The 9,568-nt window shown below is 43.2% G+C and overlaps 1 protein-coding gene and 1 non-coding gene across 2 annotated transcripts; one reads left to right on the top strand and one right to left on the bottom strand.

The window, feature by feature from the left end:
• Positions 1-5,147: 5,147 nt before the first annotated feature.
• On the bottom strand, positions 5,148-5,220 carry TRNAR-ACG. The gene has a single exon. It is a non-coding gene; the product is annotated as a tRNA-Arg (tRNA).
• Positions 5,221-8,701: 3,481 nt separating this feature from the next.
• Positions 8,702-9,296, top strand: LOC125526416. Its single transcript, XM_048691131.1, has one exon. The coding sequence runs from the start codon at positions 8,739-8,741 to the stop codon at positions 9,138-9,140; it is 402 nt and encodes a 133-aa protein (XP_048547088.1). The 5' UTR covers positions 8,702-8,738; the 3' UTR covers positions 9,141-9,296.
• Positions 9,297-9,568: the final 272 nt, after the last annotated feature.

Raw genomic sequence — 9,568 nt, 5'->3', positions numbered from 1 at the left:
AACCATTCATCTTGTATTTTTTGAAGTAGATTATTGAGCAGCTAATGAGTGATGTGGAGAATATACTACACAGATCTTTGCGTGCCAGCAATGAAGTAGTTATTGCACGTATTAACTGTATTCATCCTTCTGTAGGGCCGCGTATTACAATAAATTCGTACAACTATGCAATTAATAGAGCATAAAATCACCCAAAAAGAATACACGGACAAACATAAATACTTCAAGCCACTTGTTGATGGTTTAACTGACATTAAACTCAATACAAATCTGACCAACATAACTCTACTTTGTTTAGAGGTAAAGCCATATTTACAAATGCACAAATTTATCTTGCAAATTGTTGTGTGAAAGAGACCACCCTTATTTCCCATGCATGATAATAGATGCAACATACCATATGAAGAAATTTTAGGTTATTTAAAAGATACTTTACTTATCTATTAGTGCGGCTCACTGCAAGTTAAACACTCGTTCTTTTTTACGTACAAGCCTTTTTCTAGGAAGTGTGACAAGTGTACATGTCACAAGGGACCACACAGAAGACATGATGAAGAGGAAGAGAATCTAGCGAACATGATAACAACACCTGCCAAGCGGCAACGAGGGCCTTCAGAAATTAATTCGCCATATGCAGAAGAGATACACCACATCTAGCTGATGAGGATACCACAAACATTAATGCCTATGGGACGTTGCGCCGCTCAGACAGGAAATCAATCTCTCTTATTGTTATGTGGCTGCTAGAAGGAGGGCGCCGTACTCTTAACACTTGTCAAGAAGGAAGATGAGTATTCCTGCTATGATCATGAAAAGAGACAACTTGTGGTATGTTGCACACATCGTTGTCTATCATCCAGTTATATAGCATTGCTATTTTTATACTTTTAACATGGATAAATCCACATAGTAAGTGCATGTTTGAAAAATTAACCTAAGGCATTTTATCATCTTGGTTGTTTACCCATTCTAGTGTTTCTTTCATACCCGCACTTAGCATGTGGATTTATCCATTTGACAAACTATAGAAAGATGTGTGTGACATACCACGAAGGTGACTCTTTCCATGGTCATAGTAGGAATACCCATCTTCCTTAATGAATAAAGAGGTTTATTTTGTGATTGACCGACGCAGTGTCCCATTGGCATTAATGTTTCATCCTCATCTATATGTGTTGTATCTTCTTCTGCAGATGACGATTTAGTGCTTGAAGACCTCACTGTCGCTTGGCAGGTGTGTCACTGCCATGTTTGGTAGATTCCCCTTCCTCTTCATCATGTCTTTCGTGTGCTCCCTTGTGTCATGTGCACTTGTCACCTTTCTTACAAAAGCTTCTACATAAAGGAGAATGAGTGGTTAACATGCGTTGAGCCACACTAGTAGATAAGCAGAATATCTTTTAAAGAACTTGAAATTCTTAATCTGGTATGTCGGGCAGAACGAACCTTTTATCCTGCATTGGAAATAAGGGGTGCTTTATTTCACACACAAATGTGCAAGATAAACTGTGTATTTGTGAATATGAATTTACCTTTGTTCACTTGACAACACGGAGTAGTGTTCTGTTGGTCAGGTTTGTATTGAGTTCAATGTCAGCTAAACCATCAACAAGTGGCTTGAAGTACTTATGTTCGTCCATGTATTTTTGAGTGATTTTATGTTCTATTACTTGCATAGTTGTATTTTTTTTTGCAATATGCGGCCGTGCATATAGAAGGATGAATATAGTTAGAATAAGTTTTGTAGTATGAAAATGCAATAAATAGGCTTCAGATTGTGCGTACTCCATTGATGGCATGGACAGCTCTGTGTAGTACATACTCCACATCACTCATGAGATGAATGGTTAGTATGTTGTAGTAAACAAAGTAAAACTCAATTCCGTGGCAGTGGACATGTAGCAAATCATTTACATACATCTCCCTCTGCAAAGTGGGCCTTCTCCCTCTTTGCCACTTTATCCTTGTCCCAGTACCAAATCAAAAGCTTCTGACGAGGAGAGTAATCTATGTCTATACTGTGTTTAACTTTATCCACATAGAAATAATTAGTCATTATGTATTCCCTCTAAGAGAGTGAGGTTACCAACAAAATTTGTTTGTTTATTGATCTTGTATTGCTTTGAGCTCTCAATGAGGGATCAAGTATCATGGTTGCCCATATTATATTATTTATATCATTTTCGTCCAACATAACGTTCATGTAATCTCAACTGACTTATGATTTTATAGTTAGACATAGTAGGCGACTAATAACGCACAATGTGAACCTTCTTATGAAGTACTCACTTGGAGATCCTTTGTTTTCTTTGATTTGTTGTACTAGGACTTTGTAAGTAATTGCCCGCTCTTTTGGGTCTCCAACCATCTCCGCAATAGCTTGCTTCACTGCTTAGAGCAACAGGCATCCTGCCACCCTCGTACGATGTCTTTGCAACACCTCGTCCTGCCCATTATAGCATGGACGCCGGAGCGCAAGCCATTTCCCTTGCACATCACCTTTGCAGCATCCGCGCTCAACGCTTGTAGCATTGATTCGTGGGCGGCCAGCTTCGCAGCCCACCCACTACTACTTGCAACACTATTCCATGTGTGCCGGCTATCTTGCAACTTGCAACACCGCCCCATGTGGTGGCTTGTCTCCCGAGTTTGCAGCAGACATCGTCTCCTCACGTGGAATTGCAATAGCTTCGAGAGGCTGTAGGGCATGCAAGATGGCACTAGCCGGCTTGTTGCAACGGGGTAGGAGACTATAGGAGTTGGCAACAGAGGTCGGCACCTAGTGTGGGGATTTTTTTGGAAAGAATAGTCATGGCTGACGACGAAGAAGGCAAAGCGAATGTTTTTTTTGAGACAAGGCAAATCGAATGAGTATTTTTAGACAAAGCAAAGCGAATGAGTGGTTGCGGTAGAGGATAATGGTAACTAGGGGTCTGACGAGTATTATATCGGGTGGTGGACGGTGCGATTTGGTGGGCCAACTAGCATGCTCTGATTGTTCAAAGCTTGTGCTACCCTTACTTTGGGGTGCCATGTGTCATGTGTGGCTGTCAGCCCCCCTGATTTTATTTGTACTAGGTAATTGTTCATGTGTTGCAACAAAAGAAAAAAATCACAATATCCCTAGCCCAATAAGCATGGCACAAGACCCCCCCCCCCCCCCCCCCCCCGTAAACAATATACCATAAAGTTCTCAATTCAATTTGCATGCCATGGAGCCCACAATATATAAATGATTAATAGTTCAATAGTGCAAAAAATAGTTACAAAGACGGAAAGACCACACACTAAGACTAATACATTTCCATCATCATGATAATTAAAATAACATTTGCAGACTCCTTCCGGCTAAACATCAACGACATCACAAGACCAAAGAAAAAAGAAAAAAGAAGAAGATATGTATGGAAAATGAACTTATAAAAAAAAGTCAATATGGGTGAATCAATGCTGCTATCTGAAAGTGTGTCACGCAAGTTACCATCGCTCCAGTGCATACTTCATATGAGCACTTGTTGACAACAATCTGATGAAAAAGGAATACAAACCCACCATACATATATATTTAGTAAATGATTATATTTGATAAGGCAAAGCTACTTCGCTGCACCTATCTTAACCAAACTTTTCTTATCTGAGAGTGAGAAGGCAAAAAGTTGAGAGAGAACAATTTCTTATTTTAACCCCAAAAATAGCTCTTGAAGAAAGAGAACTCGCAGGTGAGCAAGCCGACGTGGCAGTCATTAATTCAGTCAGAGTCAACAATCCCAGCCTCCGAGTGCCACGTCACCAAATCCTCTCCTAGAAACGCCAAAAGGTTCAAAATGACCGGGATATGCAAGGTTAGGGTATAGATTTCAGGGATTTAGACGTGAGGGTTTATTTTTGTCGAGCTCTACAATCATAAGGTTTATTTCAAACTTAACTCAAGACTGTAGGAGTTGGCAATAACGGTCAGCACCTCGTCCTGCCCATTATAGCATGGACGCCGGAGCGCAAGCCATTTCCCTTGGCACATCATCGTCCACCGGGTGAATCAATGCTGCTATCTGAAAGTGTGTCACGCAAGTTACCATCGCTCCAGTGCATACTTCATATGAGCACTTGTTGACAACAATCTGATGAAAAAGGAATACAAACCCACCATACATATATATTTAGTAAATGATTATATTTGATAAGGCAAAGCTACTTCGCTGCACCTAGCGGGGGGGAAAAGCCGCCGTGGCAGTCATTACTTCAGTCAGAGTCAACAATCCCAGCCTCCGAGTGCCACGTCACCAAATCCTCTCCTAGAAACGCCAAAAGGTTCAAAATGACCGGGATATGCAAGGTTAGGGTATAGATTTCAGGGATTTAGACGTGAGGGTTTATTTTTGTCGAGCTCTACAATCATAAGGTTTATTTCAAACTTAACTCAAGACTGTAGGAGTTGGCAATAACGGTCAGCACCTCGTCCTGCCCATTATAGCATGGACGCCGGAGCGCAAGCCATTTCCCTTGGCACATCATCGTCCACCTTTGCAGCATCCGCGCTCAACGCTTGTAGCATTGATTCGTGGGCGGCCAGCTTCGCAGCCCACCCACTACTACTTGCAACACTATTCCATGTGTGCCGGCTATCTTGCAACTTGCAACACCGCCCCATGTGGTGGCTTGTCTCCCGAGTTTGCAGCAGACATCGTCTCCTCACGTGGAATTGCAATAGCTTCGAGAGGCTGTAGGGCATGCAAGATGGCACTAGCCGGCTTGTTGCAACGGGGTAGGAGACTATAGGAGTTGGCAACAGAGGTCGGCACCTAGTGTGGGGATTTTTTTGGAAAGAATAGTCATGGCTGACGACGAAGAAGGCAAAGCGACTGTTTTTTGACGTGAGGGTTTATTTTTGTCGAGCTCTACAATCATAAGGTTTATTTCAAACTTAACTCAAGACTGTAGGAGTTGGCAATAACGGTCAACGCCTAGTGTGGGGAAAAAGTTTGGAAAGAATAGTCCTGGTTGACGATGAAGAAGGCAAAGCGAATGAGTGGTTGCGATAGAAGATAAGGATAACTACGGGTCAGGCGAGTATTATATCGGGCAGTGGACGGCGTGTTTTGGTGAACCCAAAAAATAGCTCTTTAAAAAAGTGAAGGTTTCCACAAAGTCGACTCCGCTGGGGATCGAACCCAGAATCTCTGGTTTCGTAGACCAGCGCCTTATCCATTGGGCCACGGAGTCCTGACGAATGCAATCAAACGTTAGCCTTATTCACTCACTGGGCAATCAGACCTGACATTAAGAACCAACTGTAACCTCAAAATGCAGCTGCTCCTGTTGGTACACGGCTGATGCCATGGCCGCGACAAGGCCACGTCTAGATGGATCTGACGATTGTTTCACCGCTGTTTCCATTTCACATCTTTATCCTTCTGCAGCATGTGCACGTACTATGAGCGTGTGGCCATAGTAGTCAAGCATCTGGTGTTCACTGAAACAAGATACTGGATCTTAGCTTCTTTTTTTAGAATCTTAGCATTATATTTTGTCAGATAAATTTTAGCGTTATAACTTTTTTTCTAGAAGTACCAAGCTTTATTATTACTGAAAGTTAACATACTCCGTGACTAGTTTGGGATATATGAATAATCATAAAGGCGAACCAATCTGTGACGGATGGTTAGAAAGACACTTGTATATCCGGCGCACTAGCAGAGTTGAAGTCTTAAACTTGACATTGGTGATCACATTTTTCTGAATTTATTTCAGGTCTTCCGGCGATGTGAGTTCAGTGGAAGGAGACTTTCCTGTCGACTACGAAGGCATCTGTGACGACTTTGTCAATCCCAAGATAATGTGCCAACCCAGTATTTCGGAGGTGCTCATATGAGTAGGGTATGTGTGCATGCATTTATAGGAGTGAGTGTATGTGAGTATGTATAAGCGTATGCATATGTACTGGTTAAAAGAAGAATCATGGGGTTGGCCCAACCACACGTGGCGTCCTTGATTTAACGAACGAGAAAACTTGACCAGCAAATGGACTTCACGATTTGATGCCCGACCTTCAAAATGAAAAGTACAACTTAATTCCCGTGCTCTTAACCTTATCTCGACTATTATTTCTTCACGATTCCCGCTGCTTCCATTGAGAATGTCACTTGCAACTTGCTTTGAATCTTTGGGTACCATAACATTGTGAAGAAGATCATCTGCCAGAGCTAGTTCTTCCCTAAATGCAATACCCTCAAGAGTTGCAACATCCCTGACACCGTGTATAACAAGTGATGAAGGCATCTGTGACGACTTTGTCAATCACAAGATAATGTGCCGGCCCAGTCTTCCGAAGGTGCTCGTATGAGTAGGGTATGTGTGCATACGTTTATAGGAGTGAGTGTATGTGCGTATGTATGAGTGTCTGCATCTGTACTGGTTAAAAGAAGAATCATGGGGTTGGCCAACCACACATGGCGACGGCGTCCTTGATCTAACGAATGAGAAAACTTGACCAGCAAATGGACTTCACGATTTGATGCCCGACCTTCAAAATGAAAAGTGCAACTAAATTCCCGCGCTCTTAACCTTATCTCGACTATTATTTCTCCACAATTCCCGCTGCTTCCATTGAGAATGTCACTCGCAACTTGCTTTGAATCTGTGGGTACCATAACATTGTGAAGGAGATCATCTGCCAGAGATAGTTCTTCCCTAAATGCAATATCCTCAAGAGTTGCAACATCCCTGACACCGTGTATAACAAGTGATGAAGACCCGATATAATTTCCCTCAGAGTCTCGGCATACTGCAGCCGCAGTCCCTCCGATACCTCATCTAGATAGACCAGCATCAAAATGAATCTTTGCAAAGCCCGTTGGAGGTGCTAACATGCGCCTTGGCACCGTCCTCATGATTCCAGTTGGTTGCTCATTGTTGGGTTTCTTAGATATTTCTTCCAACTCCTATATGAACCGTTCCACAAACAAGTTGATAGAAAGTGGGCTCTGGAAGACCCCCTCATGAATAGCTTTCCTCCTCATCCACCAGATGGCCCATAAGATCATCGCCAATCTTACAAACTCTTCATGGGATAGTGAGTCCATCATCGTAAACATAGGAGCTCATTTTTGTGTTGATAAGCCCAACCATCGCTTCTTGGGCCTTGAGCGTTTCAAATTTCTGTCATGTGAGAACCGAGAAGAGAAAGCAACAAAGAATGACCCATCAAGACCGTGTATTTTCAATTGTGAATTAGTTTATTTATGAATTCCTTTAAAATGTTGTCAAAATACAATTTAAAAAATTGGAAAAGTATGCCGAGGAAAATGAAAAATTGTTCATGTGCATAGATTTGTTTTCGGCATATATGAAATGAAATTTGCATGTGTAATTGAGAAATGTTCATGTGTAAAACATATATATTTCCGTTCTAAAAGTTAATGTATTTTTTAAAAAACATGCCCACATTAAAGTTTAGAAAATTTATATTTTCGTCCTAAAATTGTATCGGCTTGTTGTGACAGAGCTGCCAGCGTGGCCCCACACAGCAGTTTTTGGCACACAACCACAATCCACTGCGGCCCGGCCGACACATTCAGTTCCCCATCGCCCAACAGATAAGTTCACCGAAACCACTAATTAAGAAGTACTCGTTGCAAAGAACATTCCACTTTCCCAGGTCACGACAAGTGGCGCACATGCAGCGCTCCACTTGTTGCAACCTGGGAGTTTTCCCTTTTTTCGTAGATCCGTTTATTCAAAATGTTTTATCTCTTAAACTGTGCGTCCAAATCTCGAACCGTTTTCACCATTGGATTCCTCGCGTCGAGATCTTCAAAACTAGATCCCATGTTGATAGGTTTTGACGAATTTTTTTTCACGAAAAAAACCGGGTGAAAAAACCGAACCGGGAGCACGATTTTTCCCCTTTCCGAAAAAGGCATGCCCGTGCCTCTCGCGAAATCACAACTGTGCCTCTCGTGGAAGCAAAACCGTGACTCTTGTGAAAGGAAAAAAAATAGAAAATGCGTCTTTTTTTCATTTCCGAGAGGCACGGCCGTGACTCTCGCGAAAGCACAACCGTGCCTCTCGCGAAAGAAAGAAAAACAGAAACGCGTATTTTTTCCCTTTCCGAGTGGCACGGCCGTGACTTTCGCGTAAGCACAACCGTACCTCTCGCGGAAGCAAAACCGTGACTCTCACGAAAGAAATAAAAACAGAAAACGCGTTTCGTTTTCCCTTTCCGAGAGGCACGGCCGTGACTCTCGCGGAAGCAAAACCGTGACTCTCGCGAAAGAAAAAAAACAGAAAACGCATTTTTTTCGTTTCCGAAAGACACGGCCGTGACTCTCGATAAAGCATAACCGTGCCTCTCGCGAAAGAAAAACCGTGACTTTCGCGAAAGGAAAAAGAACACGTTTTTTTCGCGCAAAATTTTTTTTTCGAATTTTTTTTATCGAAAAACTAAAAAACACAGGGGGAAAACCAAAACGTCGAAAAAAACAAAAAAATTGTTTAAAAAGCCGAAAACGCATGCGAAAAAAATTAAAAAAATAAAATCCGAAGGAAACGTCTAGAGCGCGACACGTGGCAAATGACTGAGAGCGCGCCAAGTGGCGTTGATCATTGTGAAGCTCCCGAAGAAGCGCTGGTTAACTAGTTGCTCCCTAAGTTCACTGTCACTCGCTCTTGCTCCCCTGAAGAAAACAAAGACCTAGATCCCCTCCTCCCTTCCCACTCTCCCCCCTCCGTCGGCTCCTCCGATGGCGGCCACGCCTCACTCGGTCACCACCCTCGACGACGTGGAGCAGCTGCTGTTGTCCTCCCAGAGGTCCATGGAGAAGGGGGAGGATGTCCCATGCTGCCAACTCAAGCCGGACGCGGCCATCAACGCCGCCGTCAAGCTCAAGGCCATGGTTGACTCCGGCGCCGTCCGCCTCGTCAACCCGCGGATGCTGGCCAACAAGCTGCAGGCCAAGGCCTCCGTGGAAGAAGGGATCCAGGACTTGATCGACCGGACGCCGTTCTCGCCCCGGGAGATGCAGGCGCTGGACGAGAGCATCGCCATGCTCAAGAACAGGCTCCAGACCCCCTACGCGGTCGCCTACCCGGAGTCCATGGTGACTGGTGAGCCAGCTCCCCCCCTCCCCCTCTATTGCTGCTAATTATTTACTGATAAAAAACTGCTAAAATTTGGTTGCTTGGCAGAGTACGTGGTATCAGGTTACTCACTGACTATAGAGTGGACCGATAGAGTATGTAAGCTACTCTAGTAGGAGTATCATTTATCAGTTGTGATTTGGTTGTAGTTTATCCTATGTAGCGATCTGCTGATACATGACAGCCGTCTAATGCTCTGGTTGTTTTGGAATGGCTATGTGTTTCTTTTCTTCTCCCAAATTGTCAATTGTGTTGTGCGTAGACTTATTTTTTGCAAGATTGTGATTTGGACACCCGCAAAAAAGAAAAGAAAAAAAGATTGTGCTTTCGAGAGCTCCCCTCCAGAGCTGGTCTTTGATTATTTCATTTACTCTGAATCCAAGGTCAGTCAGTTAAGGCAAAAAAAGAGCTTGTCTTTGATTATTTCATTTAC

The sequence above is a fragment of the Triticum urartu genome, unplaced genomic scaffold, assembly GCF_003073215.2.
Source record: "Triticum urartu cultivar G1812 unplaced genomic scaffold, Tu2.1 TuUngrouped_contig_10007, whole genome shotgun sequence".
NCBI lineage: Eukaryota > Viridiplantae > Streptophyta > Magnoliopsida > Poales > Poaceae > Triticum > Triticum urartu.
This window is presented reverse-complemented; position numbering and strand designations above follow the sequence as displayed.

Excerpts from the sequence above, each read along its gene's own strand:
- LOC125526416 (XM_048691131.1), top strand. The coding sequence starts at position 8,739 with ATGGCGGCCACGCCTCACTCGGTCACCACCCTCGACGACGTGGAGCAG.